Genomic DNA, 22,500 nt, shown 5'->3' on the forward strand with positions numbered 1-22,500 from the left:
TAAAAAGCAGCACTAAACCTGCACACGTACAATCTGCACTCGTGTGATCTCTGAAAAGCTAAAACATGAACTATCTCCTGTTAGAAAGGCAGTAGTTTTGTCAGGAGCGCCCTCTAGAGGTGCTGTGAGTTAATGCATGCTTTAGTTCAGAGCGCACGGCACCGCTGTCTGGATTGGTTCACGAGGCTCGGGCGTGCAGACACGTATCGTCAGCTAAAGTTGTGTGTTGTTGACAGAAAGTAAGTTTATGGTAATATGGACGTTTTATAAGTCCTTTGTTATTGTATATGTTTATAAGGGAGCTTAGATTAGCTTAGCCGCTAATGCTATTTTCGTGCCGTGTATGTTACTTATAGTTATATTATTTCTTTATTGTGTGCTTTTTATTTAGTCCATCTGTGGGAAATATTATGTGTTGGTCATGCTAATTCACCCAATATTATGGACTTTGGAATGACAACAGGGTGGAAAACACGTATGACTATCTATAGGTCTATATAACATGTTTTTTCTGTACTTTGAGTGCCATAAAGAACATGTTTTTCTGTACTTTGAGATGCCACGAAGCAGAAAAACTGACATATGTGGACCCCGTGGCATGTTCCCACCCATGATAAGGTGCACTGGGTCAGCAGTATTGTTCATTTTCTTGCTGTATATGCTAAATCAACAAGTTAATGTTTTGTCAAGATGTAGTATAAAGCTACCCCTGAGTTTGAGTTGGTCAGAGGCGTCGTTCCGGGGTGGCAGTTGTACTTGGTAATCAACTTGAATCTCTCTCAATGGAAATGCTGAAATAAAGTGGCCTGTTCTCTCGGATTCTCCATCTCCTGTGTTTCTTTTTAGGACACGCATTGAACCTTCCGAAAAAACCCACACATCCATGTTTACTATTTATGTTTGTTATATACTTAGTAGTACACCTGTACACCTTTTACTTTATTACTGTAATCTGTAGTACAGTAACTTAATTTGTTTATTCTTTTTCTTTATAGACCACACATACAACCAATAATGTTCTGCGATGTTGCTTCATTAACCCTCCTAAATACACCGTTTGCGTCCTGTCTCCTGTGTCCTGACTGTCACTCCAGGGCGAATATCACAATCTGAGCTAACACCTATACAGTCCTTCAACCTGAGCGATAGTCCTCTGCAATAACCTCCTATACAACACACACACAGAACAGACTCACCATCATTAGCACCTCTTCTGTCACAAAAAGAACACCCATAATCCACTGAGTCGTGTCATTTAGTCCAAAAGAAACTGATCGCATCAGCTGCGCAAGGAGCGAGTTGTTTTTATCGCCGCTAACCAGTTTATGCTAATTAGCCAAACGGTCTTAAGTTTCGTTTCTGTAAAACGTAAACAAATGTGATCACAGCTGAATTATCTGATCAAACGGGCTGATGTGGCTCTATAGTGTTTATGGTTTATATGTTGTAAAGTTGAGTTTATTTATGCAGAAGATTTTAATGAAGAATCTGCACAGTGGATTGTGGGAGATCTCGTAGCTCCTTAGCTTCTTATGCTAAAGGAGCTCACGGTTTGTATTTTTCCTGGTTTATGAAATTGATTTTAGTTAATTTTTTGCGCCTGCGCATTTGTAAGATTATGTCAAGAAACCGGGACACTCCATTTGATCATGTATACGCGGATATGAGTGTCCCGGTTTCTCAGTGCGCATGTAAACGCAGTAACACGAATACTGACATAACCGGGATATGGCTAATAACCGGGTTACTTGATGTACATGTATACGCACTCAATGGCACAAGGAGCGAGCTAACAGTTTATGCAAATGAGCCATGCGGTCTTAAGTTTAGTTTCTGTAAAACGTAAACAAATGTGATCAGAGCTGAATGATCTGATCAAACGGGCTGATGTGGCTCTACAGTGGTTATGGTTTAGATAAAGCTGAGTTTATTTATGCAGAAGATTTTAATAAAGAAACTGTTGGGTTTGATGTGTGCAGTGGATTGTGGGAGATCTCACAGCTCCTCACCGCTGGTTAAACCTCCCGAGTTTCCTCTGCTAAAGGAGCTCATGGTTTGTATTTTTCCTGGTTTATTAAATAGATTTAAGTTAATTTTTGCGCTTTTGCATTTGTAAGATTACGTCAAGAAACCGGGATACTCCATTTGATCATGCACACGGGGATATGATTGTGAATGTATACGCAGTAACCCGAATACTGACATAACCGGGACACTGATGAGCATGTGTACACACTCACTGGCACTTTACAGAAAACAGTTTCAAAGTGAATCAAGTGGGTTTTTTCAAGTTCATAACATTTACAGTGACATTCTCCTACTGGTTTTGCGTTGACATCGAGCACATTTACCAGCTCTAATGAAATAAGATCGCACTTGTCGCGTGTCAGACCTCGAGTCCTCGAGACAAGAGACCAAGACCTGTCTCGAGGACTACGACACTGTGATTCTGTCTCACCAGGACTATGATTCCTTCGTGCAGGGGTCCGGTGGTCTTCAGCGTCTCTCTCTCTCCGTCCACAGAATACTCCCACTGCAGCCCCCCCTCGATAAAGACCCGCTCGGCCCCCTCCTCTCTCTGCCCGTTCAGGATGAAGTTTCCCGTCACCTGGTTCTTCACAGCTGCAAAACAATAAGAAGAAAAATAACACAAAAATCTTTACCAAAATATTCTGAACCAGGGCTTAGACATCGATACTACAAATACACTTTTCCATTAAACGTCCCAGGTATTTGAGCAAAATTTGTCAGTACAGATGTAACGTGTGCTCGCTGCGTATTGTCTGCATTTAATTTGAAAGCGTTTTTTTTTTTGGTCCGATAATCAGGAAGTGCTCCGTTTGCATGCTAGTTGTTGCATGTTGTGGTTTTCTCTCAACCGGATGCACCTTTCAGCGAGACCTGCTGTGACTTAAACTGTGATGCCGGACTGAACCAGGACTGAGACTGGGACCAGACCAGGACCAGGACCAGGACTGAAAACGGTTTAGTCCTGTTTTAGTCCTGGTTCAGTCCGTATGTGGCGCAAAAGTCTGACATCGCAGTTTAAGTCACAGAAGCGGGAAACGGCTGTTATCCGTTTGTTCGATTATTCATTTAAACACAAAATCGAAAACTGAAAAAAAACAATAAACAAAGTCGATCTTTTCTAGTCTTTTGAACCATATCACTTTTGTTTCTGGTTCTGATATTGTCATATTTTAGTTTTGGGATTCGGACATCATTAATTGTGGCTGTTGGATCCTAACAGTGGAAAACGGCTTGAGAAATGTGTTTGCAAACTCCATAAATGCAAAAGGAAATCAGATGTGTGTGACTGTAAACCTCCATTCAAACTGATTCCCTTAACAACGGAATTGAAAAATAGTGAAAGGTGAAGGTGATGGGCAGGACTGATCCACAGGAAGATGAAAAAGGAAACCTTTGACTGCCTAAGAAATCATCCTGAGTTTGCAGCGAACATTTTGTATGTGGAGCGACAACAAAGTGGGATCCTGTTTGTTAAACGAGAGGAAGAAGACAAACAGACTGAGCTGCACTTTCTTGTTCTTGTGGTTTTTACATCACGTCTTGGTCTCTTTGCAGTGGAAGGTGTTTCTGGTGCCTTTCGTTTTGACATTGACTTTTTAAATTCGTAACCAAGGTTGAGTGAGGGATCGAGATTTTGCTTTGTTGTCGCTCCACATACAAAATATTCGATGCAAACTCAGGGATGATTTCTTAGGCATTGAGTGTGTTTACATGCACATCAGTAACCCGGTTATGATCGGGTTTTTTGAGTATCCCGGTTTCTTCATGGTGCATGTATACGCAGTAACCCGGTTATGGCAGTATCCCGGTTATTAGAAACCGGGTTACTGTAGCTGGTTTATTCCGATAGTAACCGGGTTACTTGTGGCATGTAAACGCAGTACCCCGGTTACTGCAACATAAAGTTGAGTGCCATGCGTCCAAAAGACACTTTCCAGCCTTTCACCACAACAGTAGTGACATAAATAAATTGACCAACATAAATAAAGTGACCAAACGAGTGAAATGACTGTAAAATAAAGAGCTGCGCTAAACCTGCACACGTACAATCTGCACTCGTACGACCTGCACTCGTGTGATCGCTGAAAAACTAAAACATGAACTATCTCCTATACAACACACGCACAGAACACACTTACCATCATTAACACCTCTTCTGTCACAGAAATAACACACATAATCCACAGAGTCGTGTCATTTAGTCCAAAAGAAACTGATCGCATCAGCGGCGCAAGGAGCGAGTTGTTTTTTCGCCGCTAACAGTTTATGCTAATTAGCCAAACGGTCTTAAGTTTCGTTTCTGTAAAACGTAAACAAATGTGATCAGAGCTGAATTATCTGATCAAACGGGCTGATGTGTCTATAGTGTTTATGGTTTATATGTTGTAAAGTTGAGTTTATTTATGCAGAAGATTTTAATGAAGAATCTGCACAGTGGATTGTGGGAGATCTCGTAGCTCCTTAGCTTCTTATGCTAAAGGAGCTCACGGTTTGAATTTTTCCTGGTTTATGAAATTGATTTAAGTTAATTTTTGCGCCTGCGCATTTGTAAGATTATGTCAAGAAACCGGGATACTCCATTTGATCATGTACACGCGGATATGAGTGTCCCGGTTTCTCAGTGCGCATGTAAACGCAGTAACCCGAATACTGACATAACCGGGATATGGCTAATAACCGGGTTATTGATGTGCATGTATACCCACTCATTGAAAGATTTCCTTTTTGGTTCTTTCTGTGGATCAATCCTGCCCATCACCTTCACCTTTCAATATTTTTCAATTCCGTTGGGAAGAGAAACAGTTTGAACAGATGTTTGCAGTCACACACATCTGATTCCCTTTTGCATTTGTGGAATTCGCAAACAAATTTCTCGAGCCGTTTTCCACTGCTAAGACATCCAATGACCTCACAATGACGATGTCCGAATCCCAAAGCTAAAATATGACAATATCAGAACCAGAAACAAATATGGTTCAAAAGACTTGAAAAGATCGACTTTGACAATAGACCGAGCCCACTGGGAAATCAATCATGGTGGTTTGATGCTCACTTTTCCCAGTCTGTACTGCGCGATGACCAGACGTCCGAGATTCTTCATGCATGTATTGTTATCTTTTTTTTCATTTTGGTTTTGGAGAAAAATGATGAAGAAAATAGTGATGAGTAATTGTCAGTGTCTCATAGGATTTCAGCAGATTTCAGACTCTCTCAGGGGCGGGGCTAGTTCTGTCAATCAGGTATGAGTGGATCTCCGGCTACTGAAGTTTGAGACGTTTCTTCTCGTCATTTACACACACATGTATTCCCCTCACTAATGTTCATTTAACATCAAAACTTATTTTAACACACGCCGATAAACTGTTTTGGTGCACTGATAACTAGGGGTGTCAAATTATCGCGTTAATTGCGATTAATTAATTACAGTCATATTTAGCGCGTTATGTTTTTTAATCGCGTTAATCTCATTTTTAATCTCTAACTTTAGTGTTTCTGTATGTGAGTTTCTTTATTATAAAACCTGTTTTTATGTGTTGTTGGGACAACAACACACACACACACACACAAAAAACACATTTATACATTTTTTAATTTCGGCAATTCCACTCATTGTCGGAAACCCACACAAAACACGCGCAGTAAGAGCGACGTTTACGGCGTCAGTCACACAATGGACGAGGTGGAAGAGCCAGTAGAACAGAGCAGCAGTGCACAGGTAAAAACACATTCGTGTCTTGGAAATTATTCTCCCGACGTGAAATATAAAAAAAAATAACAAATATAATATCGCCTGAAAACAACCTGCATAGACTCATGATGTCTGCACTACTGTCCTATAGTGACCTGCCACATGAGGGGACATGCACACAAACACACAAACACAAACACACACAAACACAAACACACACAAACACACACCTTCATCATCGTCATTAACCTGAGAACGCGTGGACCACGTTTCCTTCCGTAGTTACTGCGTGGACACAGACGTGCTCCCGTGAGCCGCGTGTGGATCGTGTTTTCTCGCGTACGCGGCGTAAACCGAGCTTCCTCCTGTGAACCTCTAAACCAGAACTAACACCAAGACTAAAACCAGGACTAATTCAGTCCAGGACTAAACCAGGACTAAACCAGGTCTAAACCAGGACTAAACCAGGACTAAACCAGAACTAAAACCAGAACTAAAACCAGGACTAAACCAGGACTAAACCAGGTCTAAACCAGGACTAAACCAGGACTAAACCAGAACTAAAACCAGGACTAAAACCAGGATTAATCCATTCCAGGACTAAACTAGGACTAAAGTAGGACTAAAGCAGGTCTAAACCAGGACTAAAACCAGTGATCTCATATATAAAGCATTTCTCTATCAATAATATTTTTAATATGGTTAAGGAAAGACTGGACTTTTTATTGTCTTTAAGTCGACAAAAGTTATTATGTTCAGATTTCCTCGTCTTTGCTACTTTACAGCAAACAGTTTCTTATTCATGGAGACTTGGGCTCAACAGCCAATTTGGAGAGATTTGTTAAACAATAAATGACTTTATAAAGTCACTTTTTTTTGTTCTATATCAGTCTTTTGATCTGCCACAATAATGTAATAATGAATTTAAATGAAAATACCTCAAATTGAAGCTTTTCTCAGCAATTTTTAGGTGAGATTAAAATGAGATTAATTAGATTAATTAATTACAGATCATAATTAATTAATCTCTCAATTTTTTTAATCGCATGACAGCACTACTGATGACATCGCTAACTAACGCTGCACCTTCATGTTAACATATATACGATGTGTTAACTGCACAGACAGCGGCGTTTTCTGCACTCAGGCTGCGCGCATCCACCGTGTTGCCAAACCATAGACCGTATATATGAATGGACAATGTGCCAAACAAATAACCCGTCCATATATTCGCTGCATCATTGTATAAGTTGCAGGCTTCAAAAGTGTGAGAAAAAAGTAGCGGCTTATAGTCCGAAAATGACGGTACTGCTCAACAAACCTTGAAAACTTGGTTCACAATAAAGTTTCTGTAACGTAGAGACATCACCGCGTCCTGTAACCTTCTGTCGGGTTTGAAAATGAAGCGAGCAGCCGCATCGACCAACCTTATAACCAACTCCCGCAGTTTTTCACATCATATTTCTGAATCCTGTTATAAAATATACTGTATATATGTAAGTCTTTGTGTGATTTTGTTGCGCATTTTCCCACCTGCCCTTCCTCAGAACAGTCTCCAGTCCTGTAACGTTGATTCACACTGGTTTAATTGCTCTGTTCTAAAGGCTGCAGCCCCATGAGCTCTTGTCAAAACACTGTAGAGATGATGAAAGCTGAGGGCCACAGGAGACCAGAGGAATACATATATACTCTATAAATATATAAAACGTGTTCCTCGCTTTCCATGGTATTTGGTCTCTCTGCTGTTCCTAGTACTGCGCTTTCCTGAACTGAGATATTTGATGTTTTTCCCGGTATCTGCTGTAGCCTCTTCCGGTTTGGGAGTTACAGCCCCGAGAGCTTCGATCACCGCGGACAAAACTGATGCTTTTCATGTTCCAGGTCTTCTCCAGGTCTTCCTTGAGTCCCTGGTATTTCTCTAGTTTCTTGTGTTACTTCTTCCTGATATTTACCGGTGTGCAAAAAGTTATGATTAAAGTGATGATACAGAGTTGATATCGTGGGCTGCCGAGTCTGTGTTTCATTCGGTCATTTGTTTTTCAATATAAAACCAAAAACAGGAACATGAAAAAATAACTGTTTTGCTCGTTATTTATCTCTAAAACCTAAACAGGACTAAACCATGACCAAACCATTTTCAGTCCTGGTTTGGTTCCAGTCTCAGTCCTGGTGTGGTCCTGGTGTGGTCCTGGTCTGGTCCTGGTCACAGTCCCAGTCTCAATCATGGCCTGGTCCTGGTCTGGTCCCAGCCGCAGTCTTTGGCTCAGTCCTGGTCTCAGTCCCGGTGTCAGTCCCGGTTTGGTCCCAGTCTCAGTCCCGGTCTCAGTCTAGGTCTCAATCAAGGCCTCAGTCCCAGTGTCAGTCCTGGTCTGGTCCCGGTTTGGTCCCGGACAGGTCCCGGGCTCAGTCCCGGTCTCAATCACAGCCTGGTCCCGGTCTGGTCCCGGTCTCAGTTCCAGTCTCAGTCTTGGTCTCAATCAAGGCCTCAGTCCTGGTCTCAGTCCCGATCTGGTCCCGGGGTCAGTCATGGTCTGGTCCCGGTCTGGTCCCGGTCTGGTCCCGGGCTCAGTCTCAGTCTCAATCACGGCCTGGTCCTGGTCTGGTCCCGGTCTCAGTCCCGGTCTCAGTCTAGGTCTCAATCAAGGCCTCAGTCCCAGTGTCAGTCCTGGTCTGGTCCCGGTTTGGTCCCGGACAGGTCCCGGTCTCAGTCCTGGTCTCAATCAAGGCCTCAGTCCTGGTCTCAGTCCCAATCTGGTCCCGGGGTCAGTCATGGTCTGGTCCCGGTCTGGTCCCGGTCTCAGTTCCGGTCTCAGTCCTGGTCTCAATCAAGGCCTCAGTCCTGGTCTCAGTCCCGATCTGGTCCCGGGGTCAGTCATGGTCTGGTCCCGGGCTCAGTCTCAGTCTCAATCACGGCCTGGTCCTGGTCTGGTCCCGGCCTCAGTCCTGGTCTCATCCTGGTCCTGGTCTCAGACTCAGTCCTAGTCTGGTCCCGGTCTGGTTCCGGTCTGGTCTGACCTGGTTGAGTCCTGGTTCAGTCCAGCATCGCAGCTGAAGTCAAGGAAACAGGAAAAGACCGTTTTTTTCCATTTTTCATTTAAACACAAAATCAAAAACTGAAAAAACGAATCGTTATCCGTTTTATTCATTTTGGTTTTGGAGAAAAATAATGAATAAAATAGTTGTTTTTTTGTTTTCTTATTTTTGGGTTTATATTGAAAAACAAATGAACGAATGATACACGGATTCTGCTGTATCGATAAATCGCCAGGAGTATTTTTTGGTATATTTTACTAAATTATGTTGTTTCTGCTACAGTTTTGTTGTTTGTTCAGAGGAAGGAAACTCATTTATGCGACACATTTGACATTTTCACTGTTTTGATGATTAAAATGTTTGTGTTTCATATTCACTTTGCACAAGAAGTGGTTTAACAAAGACTTTTAGTGCCACAGACATGATTTAGCCTTCGTACTGTATCGAAAGCTCACTGTCGATACACCTTCACTTCAGTCATTTGGATGATTTCAGCCCTAGAACTAGGATAGGATCTTTAACTAGACCTAATAATCAAAATAGTAGTTGATCTATTGTGCACGTTTTGGTTCGATGGGGGAAACTGGACGACAAACAATTAATACAGACGTTTGTTTTGATCACGACTGTTGCTTTGACAGAAGATTAACCCACACACAGATGGACATGAGCAGTTATAGCTTTAGTTCCTCGGTATCAGAGTGTGAGGAGGTTTCTTACCGATTAGATGCGGTGACGTCTCGTTCTCCTCGATCACGATGTGCCGAGCTCCAATGGGAATATCGAACATTTTCAGCATCCCTAAAAAATACAAAAATACATCCAGAACAAAGGGTTAAAACATGAAACAAGGGACTGTAAATTCAACAATATACATGCTCTTTCACCATGACCAGAGTTGTTTTTTTTATTTTTTACTGTATTTTTATTTATTATTATGAATCTCTACTTTAAAGATGCACTGTTTAAAGGTGCACTGTGTAACTTTTCTAGCGTAGGGCCCGTCAAATGCTTTTCTCTATGGAGATCTTATTGCTTTGTCTGAAATGTTTCACAGTACGGTGTGAAACCTTTTTATTTTCATGGAAACCAAACCAGACCAAGTTACAGGTCAGATCTGCGGAGAGGCGACCCCGCTCACAGTCAGAATGTCTGTTTTTCTAGGTATTTTTGAGATATAAAACCATCTGTAATTGAATAAATGTAAGGTAGAGCTGTTTAATGTCACACTGTGGAACGTTCCAGGCAGAGCAATGACGTATCCATAGAAACAAACAGGTGACGAACCCCCAACCCAAGAGTTACGAAAGCGGTTTTCAGGCCGGCCAGAACGGTGCCGATGCCGGTTTCCACACCAGTTACGTTGGGAAAGTGTTTACTGGTGAACGAGCTGCGTTCAAACCGTTTAAGTGAACCTCTGATGCGTTATCGACAGAGGGTGTGGATGGTTTCACTTCGTGGAAACCGTCTGACCTCGCAGCATTAGGATTCGTTCACTCGACGGTAGGCAGGTACTTTTTTTTTTATTTAACCAATCGCTGCTATTTGGTCGTGACATTTGTAATGCAACAAATCCTGTAGGAAAAAGGGCAATAACGTCTTTAACCTTGATCAAGTTCACCAAACATTCTCTTTGTTCCGGCTTTTAATCCTCGATCTCGGGAATCGTTGCCAACACAGAATGTCTGTCTTCATCTACGTCCATCTCGACGCTTTGTTTATCGTTGTGCTGTTCCACAAAAGGGACACAGACAGACGCGACGAGTTTGACGTCATGGCTTCACAGCTCTTCTCTGATTGGCCGGTGCGTGGTCTACAACTTCCGGGATTCTTGCAAACCGTCTAGTGTATTCTGATTCCTGACCTAGTCGCTGGAGAGAAATGAAATTGAGCGCGAAAGAGAAAATAACAATCATGGATCGCACCATCAACACCAGAGAGCGTTTGTACACATACATATCATTATTTATCTACACCAGGCATGTCCAAACTATGGTCCGGGGGCCAAATGCGGCCCTCAGACAAATTTTTCTTGGCCCTCAGGCTTCCAGGAGAATTGGCCCAAATTACCTTGCATCAATTAAAACATAACTTTTTACTGCAAGTTTTTGGAAAATCTACCTTGATAAAGCCAATATTTAATATTTAGTATGTGGTTTTGAGGATCGTAGCATGAATAAAGACTGATGGATCATTCTAACATGTTAAACATGCACATATTTAAATTATTCACTGTACTGAGCACCAGTCTACGGCCCTCGATCGGCCCTCTGCTTCAACTGATCTACACAGAACTCTGCTAGAACATCTGCTGTGGAGAAGGTGGCAGCAGCGGCCAATCCAAAGATGTAATCTTACCATGCAAACACGGATACAGCAAATATTTGGTCTCCTCCGCTGACCACTGCACAATCTTCTTGTCACTTCATTTCTCCACCATATTACACACACACATTTTCTTTCTTTGTTTATTTTACCGCGTGTGACCTGGATGAACCTGCTGACGTTGACTGTGTCATCATGGTTCACTTAGAAAAAACGTTTTGCTTGTTTTACCTTTTCAATTTTTGGTTCTCGAATGCTCTGATTTTCGGCATGAACACATCAGTTGGTTCGAGATTAGGTGTGGGAACAGGCACCGGCACGATTCTCTGTCAGTCTGAAAACACCAACTTTTTGCTTTGCTACAAAATAGGCGAGTTTCAGCTGACGTCATTGTTATTAAAAGCCCGCGTTGCTGCTGGGAAATATTTTGGTCGGAGGCAAGAAACACGATAGCGTCAAACACAGTGCGTAACCTCGCGTATTTATCCCCGATAATGGTAAATTCCTGCTGCATTATCGGATGCACAAATAGAAGCACGGAAGAAGGAAAATGTCTTTTTCGTATTCCGAGTGAAAAGAACCGCTAACGGTGAATTAAACGGCTTTCAAACATCCGCAGAGCAAACGTAGAAGATCCTAACAAACCGTGGACTCCAACAAGTTCAACAACACATCGAGACTCTTGGAGGTTTTCATCTTTTCTGCTGTGAATGGCCCAGGAGTTTCCACCAAGTCATTGTGGATATCACCCAAGTGAATATTTGTCCAGGTAGTTGGCGATTCTGACCAGAAATTTGGTTTGGTCCACCTTTTGTCGGGGTTGAAAAGGGTGATTTGGCTCCATCGATGCTTATGACCAATTTCTGGTCAAATGGTCTTGGGTCCTCTGCCGTTAGAGTGGATAAATAACCGGGATCAATACCCTTAACATGCTTTCTCGCTCCGTCCGTCATGTTGAATTAGTGTTTCTTGCCGCCGACCAAAATAATTCCCAGCATGCAACGCGCGCTTTTGTCAACAATGAAACTCGCCTCTTCCATACATCCTCCTTCACAGTGAAAGTGTATGAAGTTTAAAAACACTTTGGAGCACTTCCTGTTTTCTGTTTGAGAGAAGAACTCAGCCTAAATCTGCAGGGTCTGGGTGTTAAACATGTGAAATTGAAACTCCAGGCCTGTTTGCGACGAGGAAACGACATTATAACAGATCAGAAAATAGTGTCTTTCATAAGCGAACTTTAAACAGTAATGAAGGACGGACGGTGAATAAATGGCACAGATGCCCTTTCAGAAATATCACCCTTTAAAGTTCAGCATTTTACCGTTTTTCTTGGGCGTCTTGGTCAGGGTGAGTTTGACAGTTCTGCAGTGCGAGTTATCCCCTTCGCAGACTCCACACTTGTCCTCACTCTTGTACGAGCCCACCTCCTTATCGCAGCCGACGTGCTGTTGAGCAAAGCGTCACAGGGGTTAGGCACAGATTTGGAACTCGTACACGATAAAAAAAACATGGACCACAGCCAGAGGAGAAGAGTTCAGACAAAACACGAGACGGGCCTTGGGTCGGTACAAAACAGAGACAAAACAAGAGATTATTTTAAAAGTGACATTGAAGCTTTGTCCTTACTGATTCAGAATGACATCATCTTGTACTCTTCTTATTTTTTATTTTTGTTTTAAATTTAGCCAAAACGGATCTTGTACGTATAAATTAAAGGGACTGTACCCAAAATTTTCATGGAATTACGTAATATTTTGCATGTGTGTTGGTGAAAAAGTAATGCACTCAAAATTTCCCTCAATGCACCTTGAAAACTAGTGGGCATATGTGATCACTAGAGCGGCCAATATCGACCATAATGCATCGCGAGAGTCGGGAAAATAACGGCGTGCAACTACACGTGTTTAACAGGACACAACATGACTGAATGAAAAATAAAAGTGCTGGTTTATGACTCTGTTTACGCTGATTTTAAATAAAACACTGTAAAATAAACTATCTTAAAAGAGCGATAATTTGCACATTCCCGACAAAAAGCAAATAATCCAGTCTGTTTACATAAATCCAGCGTGACACAAACTTGTATGATTATTATTAGTCCATAAACACTTGTGTGTCAGTCTGATCTGATCAGTATTTATGACACAAATTAAGTTTTATGGGAGTTTAGTGGACTTCTTTTTCACCCAGACGCTAGAGTCACGAGACCAGACTGTAGTGTGCTTGCCATGGATCTATACAGGGTCGGACTGGGAACAAAATCTGGCCCTGGCATTTTTCCTCTGGACCGGCCGACAGTTCAGTACTGTAGGTCCCCATTACGCACACTATGCACAGCGCGTAGTGCACCATCGTGGGCTGGGGAGGAGCAAAGGCTCAGAAATGTGCATTCTAAAATGCTTTTCTTTACAAAAAAATAAAAATAAAAATCACTTTAACTAATAAAAACACAGAGTTTTAATAAATTATGTGGTTTACACACAACACGGAAAAAAGAAGGAAATAAAAATTTTAAAGAGATTGTGAAGGAGAAGGGCGAGGTTTTTGGCCATAGTGTTTTGTGGGACAGCGGCAGCAACAACCGTAGAAAGGAACGTGTGGATGTGGAGACGGAGCCAAGAGTGGTGAGTGGTGATGTGCTTTGCTTCAGTTCATTAACAATTTTCATATGACGAGAAGAACGTTTGTGTACATTTGTGAGCTCCTACTTGTGCCACTCTCGCGTGAGGAAACACATTATTTATTTCCATGAGCAAATGCGTTGGCGTTGGGCTTTATTGGCTGGCAACAGGTGCTTGTTACCGCACAATAGCCAAACTCTTTGACATAACCAAGTCCATCATGTGATAACGTGTAGGTGGATGAATCCTCCTTGGCCGTTCACACTGAAGTCACATGTCAAAAGATCAGATATGTATCAGTTTCAGGAGCACATATCCAAGTGTCCTGGGTCACATTTGAAAAAATCGGATCTGTGTTGTTCAGACTGTCATAAAAAGATCAGATACAGGAACATAGAGGCCAAAAAATCGGATTTGGGTCACTTCAGGCTGCAGTGTGAATGTACCAAATGCAGCAGCAAATGCGCCTTGTGATCAGAGCATCTAGAAGCCATGAGGGGCTCTCTAAGAACAGTTTTTAATGTTTCAGGCCAGTCACCGGCCTTCAGAGCAATGCCAGTCCGAGCCTGGATCTATAATAAAAAAGGATAAGGCATTTCCTTTCTGTCCCAGCTTGAGATTGACTAGTGGCCACTCCAGGTACTGCAGCTCCAGGAGTTCGGGCCCAGAAAGAATTCTCCCACAGCGAGCAATGCATTTTTTGGGAATTCAAACTGCCCGTGTACAGCTGACAGAGCATCGACAACTTTCACAAAGGTCAGATTTTGTAGGAATTCTTTTCTATTTTCACAACATAAACTTTTAAAAAATGTTTAAATCCTCAAAGTGCCTAAAAGTTTGGTTTGTAAGACTTAAGGCTGAATTACAGTTCTGCATCAACTCAGTGCACAATGCTGCCGTCGTCGCCTTGTCACCGTTGTTTTTAATTGATTGCTGATTGATTGCTCTCCATGCTAACTCACTCCCCCTTCACAACACAATCAGAGTACATCCCACTAATGAAACTACTGCACATCGGATCAGGTTTGTGAAGTTGTAGTTTACAGTTTTGTATCATGTTTTTGTATATTTGTGTAGAATTGTCGTGTGGAAGCGAGGGTGACGTACAAAGGGCTTGTGGGCGGAGCCTCGTACAGAATCTTACAGCTAACTCTAAGAAGGATTTGAATCAAGCCCAGGAGAGATCGCTAGATTACTCAAACATACATGGAAGACGTCTAAAACCCCTTTTTGAATGTTTTTGATGAGGAAACAACTTTATAACACATTAGAAAGCTCCAAAAAAGTTAATTTCACATAATATTCCCTCTTTAAACACCCAAAATTCACATAAAATTGCAAATTTAACTTTAAGTATAGATGTTTTTAGAGCACGAAACAAAGTCTTTTGTCAGTGGCGTGTTTAATAGCTGTGTTTTGGTTCATTTGCGTCATTTGGAGCTGTTTATTTATAAAAATCCTTTGACGCATTGAATCGATTTTTGCGATAATCTAAACTTGTTTTTTTTTTTTTTCACGGGCTCTTTGAACGCACCATGAATCACCCACATTTTCCTCTTCAGATCTCATTTACTGTCGATGGATAAAAAGAGACAAAAATTATTCAATTTTGTGGCTTCATCAAGAGCGTAATTTAAAAGAATAACAAATAAATGTCAAACGAGAATGCACTGAGAGCGCCAGTGTGATTTTGAATGGGTTTTTCTCTGTTTTTCTCCCTGAACACAATATTTCTACCTGATAATTAACCTAATGATGTTTTCTGGGTAATTTAAAGGGGCATTACGTAACTTTTATGTCTTCTATTTCAGATAAATCCCTGTTACTACATAAACTACATTCTAAATCTAAAAAAAATGTGGAAAATTAGACTGTTATTGCTGAGAAACACGGGGAAACAAGTTTTAGTAGCAGTAATAGTCAGTATCATAGTAGCAGCAGGAATGTCGTAGTAGTAGTAGTAGAAATAGTAGAAGTAGTAGTAGTAGTAGCAATAGTAGTAGAAGGATTGGTGGTAGATTCTCCCCTCATGGTAGTAATGACAATAGATGACAGTAGATGTTGTAACATTAGAAGTAGCAGCAGTAGTAGTAGTCGTAGTAAGAGTAGTACAGTAGTAGTAGTAGTAGTAGTAGTAGTAGTAGTAGTAGTAGTAGTAGTAGTAACAGTAGTAGTAGTGATAGATTCCACCTCCTAGTAGTAATGACCGTAGAAGTGGTAGCATAGTAGAGTAGTAGTAGTAGAGTAGTAGAGTAGTAGTAGAGTAGTAGTAGTAGTAGTAGAGTAGTAGTAGTAGTAGTAGGAGGAGTAGTAGTAGTAGTAGTATAGTAGTAGTAGTAGTAGTAGTAGTAGTAGTAGGAGTGTAGTAGTAAAGTAGCAGTAGTAGTAGTAGTAGTAGAAGTAGGAGTAGTAGTAGTAGTAGTAGTAGTAGTAGTAGTAGTAGTAGTAGTAGTAGTAGAGTAGTAGTAGTAGAGTAGTAGTAGTAGTAGTAGTAGTAGTAGTAGTAGACTAGTAGTAGTAGTAGTAGTAGTAGTAGTAGTAGTAGTAGTAGTAGTAGTAGTAGTAGTAGTAGTAGTAGTACAGTAGTAGTAGTAGTAGTAGTAGTAGTAGTAGTAGTAGTAGTAGTAGTAGTAGTAGTAGTAGTAGTAGTAGTAGTAGTACTAGTAGTAGTAGTAGTAGTAGTAGTAGTAGTAGTAGTAGTAGTAGTAGTAGTAGTAGTAGTAGTAGTAGTAGTAGTAGTAGTAGTAGTAGTAGTAGTAGTAGTAGTAGTAGTAGTAGTAGTAGTAGTAGTAGACTAGTAGTAGTAGTAGTAGTAGTAGTAGTTTTATAGTTAGGAGGTTAAGTAGGTAGTAGACTAGTAGTAGTAGTAGTAGTAGTAGTAGTAGTAGTAGTAGTAGTAGTAGTAGTAGTAGTAGTAGTAGTAGTAGTAGTAGTACAGTAGTACTAGTAGTAGTAGTAGTAGTAGTAGTAGTAGTAGTAGTAGTAGTAGTAGTAGTAGTAGTAGTAGTAGTAGTAGTAGTAGTAGTAGTAGTAGTAGTAGTAGTAGTAGTAGTAGTAGTAGTAGTAGTAGTAGATTAGTAGTAGTAGTAGTAGTAGTAGTAGTAGTAGTAGTAGTAGTAGTAGTAGTAGTAGTAGTATGTGCTTGGGGTCTGGTTGGTACTTGTCTACTAGTCCTTAGGCAAGACACTTCATCCATATTGCCAAGTATAAATGTGTTATGTAAGTGGTTGCTGGGGTCAGGGGGCTGATGGCGCAAATTGGCAGCTTCGCGTCTGTCAGTTTGCCCCAGGGCAGCTGTGGCTACAATAGTATCTTACCACCAGCGAGTGTGGAATGAAGGAATAATGTTCTGTAAAGCACTTCGGGTGTCTTAAAGTAATAGTAGTAGTAGTAGAAGTTTTGAATGTGTGGCCAATTTACTGTGAAATAGTGGGTAGAAGTAGTAGTAGTAGTAGTAGTAGTAGTATTTGCAGTACTCACCAGACACTCTCCTCTGGCGCACACGCTGAACGGGTCGCTGTAGCTGCACCTGGTCCCGTCGTGCATCACCTGGTTCATGGAGACCACCTCCCCCGTCTCTTTGGACAGACACGACAGCTCACACTTACGACTCTCTGAAACAAAACAAAACAAAACACGAGAAATACATTTTACTTTACACTTCGGACTCAGAGACAAACTTAGACGATTGAGGAGAATCTTCACAAACACGCACAGACGACGCCTCCCACAGAACTCTAAATGTGCCACAACAAGCTGCTCCTGTTCATCCAAAGTTGTGCAGGTTGCCACGGTGAAACGTCTCTGTGGACTTTCACTTCTGTAAGTTGTTTTAGATAAATTAATTAATTAAACGTTATAAAGGTGCACTGTGTAACTTTTCTGGTGGCGTGTCTGTTAAATACTTTCCCCCGTGGAGATGTTATCGCTTTGGAAGGTTCCACAGTATGGCTTTAAACCTTTCTTTCTTCTTCATGGAGACCAAACCGGACCAAGTTACAGGTCAGGTCTGCGGAGAGGCGACCCTGCTTTGGCGACTTTTTGAGCTATAAACCCACCTGCAATTGAATAAATGTAAAGTAGAGCTGTTTAATAAGCAAAAGATGTTCATTTTGTCGTCTTATGTACTTTAACTTCTTGGGTTCTTTTTAAAGACAATGCAGTGAAGTGTGTTTACCTTGTTGACGTGTTTCGGCTGCTGCGTCTTCAGAACTGTCCCCGGTGTTGGTGGTGACGTGTCGTATATCAGTTGTTGTTACTTCCTGTGGGCGTGGTCAGACCTGATGGACCTGGCAGGTCGCTCAGACTGACCACGCCTCCCGTCGCCCGGTGTCTCTGGAGGAGGGTGTCCCAGGCGTGTGAAAGGAGGAACGCGCCGTCATCACGGTTAACGCTGTCCGTGCCTCGTTTCCTGATTTCAACGTCCTCCTCGATCCAGCGTTGAACTTGTTGTTTTCCGATCCAATGACCCGAGCCCCGTCCCGATCCAGAATGTGGTTGTTCCTTTTACAGTGTCTGATGTGGCGGTTTTTAGGTTTTCCTGTTCTGCTTTGTCTTTTTGTGTTCTGGTGAGTCTCCCTGACGTTTCCTTCTCGCATTCCTTTTGGTGTTTCCTTTTTTCGGATGTGAAATGCCCGGCCTGTTTCCCCTATGTATGATTGCATTGAATTTCGTAGATGGCGTTGCATTTTTGTTCTTGTGGGATTTTGTCCTTGGGATGTACGAGCTGTTGGTGGAGTTTTGTGTCTGGTTTTACTACAGTGCTAATGTTGTGTTTTTTCATGGCTCTGGATGGGCTCCAAACATGTCAACAAGGTAAACACACTTTACTGCATTGTCTTTAAAAAGAACCCAAGAAGTTAGAGCTGTTTAATGTCACACTGTGGAACATTCCAGGCAGAGCAATGACGTATCCATAGAAACAAACAGGTGACAGGACCCCCAACCAAAATGTTGCGTAGTTCACCTTAAATAACCGTAAGTCATTGAAGCTACAACATGTAACTTTCTACACGTCACCTGCATGATTCAGTGGAAATAGAAACATCAACACCAGACTGTGGACTAGTCAAAGAAACAACATTTCCATAGAAACAAGCAGAAGAAAGCTACAAGACAAAAAAAAAAAGAGTCAGGTTTGTAGAGATGCAAGCCCTCAGAGTAAGGATGCATGTTTTTCATCCATCCATTCATTTTCTTCTTCTTACTTTATGTTGGTGTCAACCAAAAATACACTTTCCCGGTTGCAACGGGTCCAAAACTCAGCGGCTCGACTTTTAACTGAAACCCGGAAACACGAGAGCGTCTCACCTGTTTTAGCTTCACTTCATTGGCTCCCAGTGTCTTTTAGAGTTGATGTTAAAATTCTTTTATTCACTTTTAAGTGTTTGCACGGCCCAGCGCCCTCCTACCTCACTGACTTGATCCACCCTCACGTCTCGTCTCGCACTCTCAGGTCTGCAGACCAACTCCAGCTCGCCGTCCCAAAAGCTAAACGTAAACTTCGTGGGGACCGTGCGTTTTCTGTTTCTGCCCCTCGGCTGTGGAACCAGTTGCCATTAGTGATTAGAGGCCGAGTCTGTACCTGTTTTTAAATCACTCTTAAAAACTTATCTTTTTTCACTGGCTTTTAATAAGTGACATGTACATTTCTTGTCGAGTATTTAGCTGTTTTTTTTTATGTTTTTAATGGTTGTATTGTATGTGTATCATATATTATCTTCTATTGTCTGTCCTGTGTTTGTGTACAGCACTTTGGCCGACTGTAAAGTTTTTAAAGTGCTTTATAAATAAAGTTGGTATGGTATGGTATGCTTATCCAGGGCCAGGTCGCGGGAGCAGCAGTCTAAGCAGGAACTCCCAGACTTCCTTCACGCCAGACACTTCCTCCAGCTCCTCCAGGGGGACCGTAAGGCGTTCCCAGGCCAGCCCAGAGACATAGTCCCTCCAGTGTGTCCTGGGTTTTCCTCGTGGTCTCCTCCCGGTGGGACATGCCCGGAAAACCTCTCGACGGAGGCGTCCAGGAGGCATCAGGAACGGATGCTCGAGCCTCAGCTGCTCCTCGCGGCGTGGAGGAGCAGCGGCTCTACTCCGAGCTCCTCCCGTGTGACTGAGCTCCTCACCCTGTCTCTAAGGGAGCGTCCAGACACCCTGCGGAGGAAACTCATTTCGGCCGCTTGTATCCGTGATCTCGTCCTTTCGGTCACTACCCAGAGCCCATGAGGTGAGGGGAGAAAAGTAGATTGGCCGGTAAATCGAGAGCTTCGCCTTTCGACTCAGCTCCCTTTTCACCAAAACGGTCCGACAGAGCGATCGCATCACTGCCGACACTCGTGAACAAGACCCTGACATACTTGAACTCCTCCCTGCCTAAAGTGGAAGCATGTTTTTAGTGCAATATAAAAAAAAAAAAAAAAATGTAAGGAAAAAAAAAATTACTCAGGCTTTAAATAGCATAAAAACAACATAAAAAGCATAATATGTGTGAAGTGAAACTAACTTTTTGGCTACTAAAATGTATATACGGTGTCTGAATCGCATTGTCTACTGTTCTTAATTATTTTGAGGTGCAAACCGAGTAAATTTATATCTTTCTCAGTCCCTCTTTTATCCCCCCTCTCCTCTCACCGTCTGGGTGCTCGTAGGGCATCCAGGTGTGCTTGGTGTTCTTGTGGTACTTGTTGCTCCTCTGGGTGCACTGCTGAGCTCTGAAGTCCTCGTAGGGCCCAGCGCACTCCTCCGTGTTACACATCTGATAATCGAAGGCCGATCCAGGACAGTCCCTCCCCCCGTACGCCGGACTGAGAGAAGAGACGACAGGCAGATTAGACAGACTCAACCCACACTTATGTCACAGATAATACTCCCTACAACTCCACAACAACTCACCCTTATGTCACAGATAATACTCCCTACAACTGTACAACACTCCTTATGTAACAGATAAACTACACCAACTCCCCTTATGTCACAGATAATACTCCCTACAACTGTACAACAACTCACCCTTATGTCACAGATAATACTCCCTACAACTGTACAACAACTCACCCTTATGTCACACAACTCACCGTCACAGATAATATCCCTACAACTGTACACAACTCACCTTATGTCACAGATAATACTCCCTACAACTGTACAACAACTCACCCTTATGTAACAGATAATACTCCCTACAACTGTACAACAACTCACCCTTATGTCACAGATAATACTCCCTACAACTGTACAACACTCACCCTTATGTAACAGATAATACTCCCTACAACTGTACAACAACTCACTTATGTCACAGATAATATCACAACTCAACCCACCTTATGTAACAATAATACTCCTACACTTACAACAACTCACCCTTATGTCACAGATAATACTCCCTACAACTGTACAACCATACTCACCCTTCATGTAACAGATAATACTCCCTACAACTGTAACAACAACTCACCCTTATGTCACAGATAATACTCCCTACAACTGTACAACAACTCACCCTTATGTAACAGATAATACTCCCTACAACTGTACAACAACTCCCCTTACATTAATACTCCCTACAACTCCACAACCATCACCCTTTATGTCACAGATAATACTCCCTACAACTGTACAACCACTCACCCTTATGTCAGATAATACTCCCTACAACTGTACAACAACTCACCCTTATGTCACAGATAATACTCCTACAACTGTACAAACAACTCACCCTTATGTCACAGATAATACTCCCTACAACTGTACAACAACTCACCTTATGTACAGATAATACTCCCTACAACTGAACAACTCACCTTATGTCACAGATAATACTCCTAGTACAACTGTACAACAACTCACCTTATGTCACAGATAATACTCCACAACTGTACAACAACTCCCTTATGTAACAATAATACTCCCTACAACTGTACAACAACTCACCCTTATGTCACAGATAATACTCCCTACAACTGCACAACTCACCTTTATGTCACAGATAATACTCCCTACAACTGTACAACAACTTCACCTTATGTACAGTAATACTCCCTACAACTGTACACAACTCACCCTTATGTCACTAATGTAACAGATAATACTCCCTACAACTGTACAACAACTTATGTAACAGATAATACTCCCTACAACTGTACAACAACTCACCCTTATGTAACAGATAATACTCCCTACAACTCCACAACCACTCACCCTTATGTCACAGATAATACTCCCTACAACTGTACAACAACTCATCCTTATGTCACAGATAATACTCCCTACAACTGTACAACATCACCCTTATGTCACAGATAATACTCCCTACAACTGTACACACTCACCCTTATGTCACAGATAATACTCCCTACAACTGTACAACAACTCACCCTTATGTCACAGATAATACTCCCTACAACTGTACAACAACTCACCGTTATGTCACAGATAATACTCCCTACAACTGTACAACAACTCACCCTTATGTCAACAGATAATACTCCCTACAACTGTACAACAACTCACCCTTATGTAACAGATAATACTCCCTACAACTGCACAACAACTCACCCTTATGTCACAGATAATACTCCCTACAACTGTACAACAACTCACCTTATGTAACAGATAATACTCCCTACAACTGTACAGCAAACTCACCCTTATGTCACAGATAATACTCCCTACAACGTACCTACAACAACTCACCGTTATGTAACAGATAATACTCCCTACAACTGCACAACAATCACCGTTATGTCACAGATAATTACTCCCTACAAACAACAACTCACCCTTATGTCACAGATAATACTCCCT

The 22,500-nt window shown here is 41.9% G+C and overlaps 1 protein-coding gene across 1 annotated transcript in view; it reads right to left on the minus strand.

Annotated features, from left to right (window-relative positions):
• LOC110165968 (A disintegrin and metalloproteinase with thrombospondin motifs 3) overlaps window positions 1-22,500 on the minus strand; it is a 287,972-nt gene that overhangs the window by 30,725 nt on the left and 234,747 nt on the right. The window contains exons 13-17 of the mRNA XM_055149924.1: window positions 20,326-20,498; window positions 17,179-17,312; window positions 12,399-12,522; window positions 9,473-9,553; window positions 2,459-2,622 (exon numbers count right to left, since the gene is read on the minus strand). Coding sequence (XP_055005899.1) covers window positions 2,459-2,622; window positions 9,473-9,553; window positions 12,399-12,522; window positions 17,179-17,312; window positions 20,326-20,498 — 676 coding nt within the window. The remainder of the gene's footprint in view (window positions 1-2,458; window positions 2,623-9,472; window positions 9,554-12,398; window positions 12,523-17,178; window positions 17,313-20,325; window positions 20,499-22,500) is intronic.

The sequence above is a fragment of the Boleophthalmus pectinirostris genome, unplaced genomic scaffold, assembly GCF_026225935.1.
Source record: "Boleophthalmus pectinirostris isolate CB_2022bp ecotype Guang Dong unplaced genomic scaffold, ASM2622593v1 HiC_scaffold_14, whole genome shotgun sequence".
Taxonomy (NCBI): Eukaryota; Metazoa; Chordata; class Actinopteri; order Gobiiformes; family Gobiidae; genus Boleophthalmus; species Boleophthalmus pectinirostris.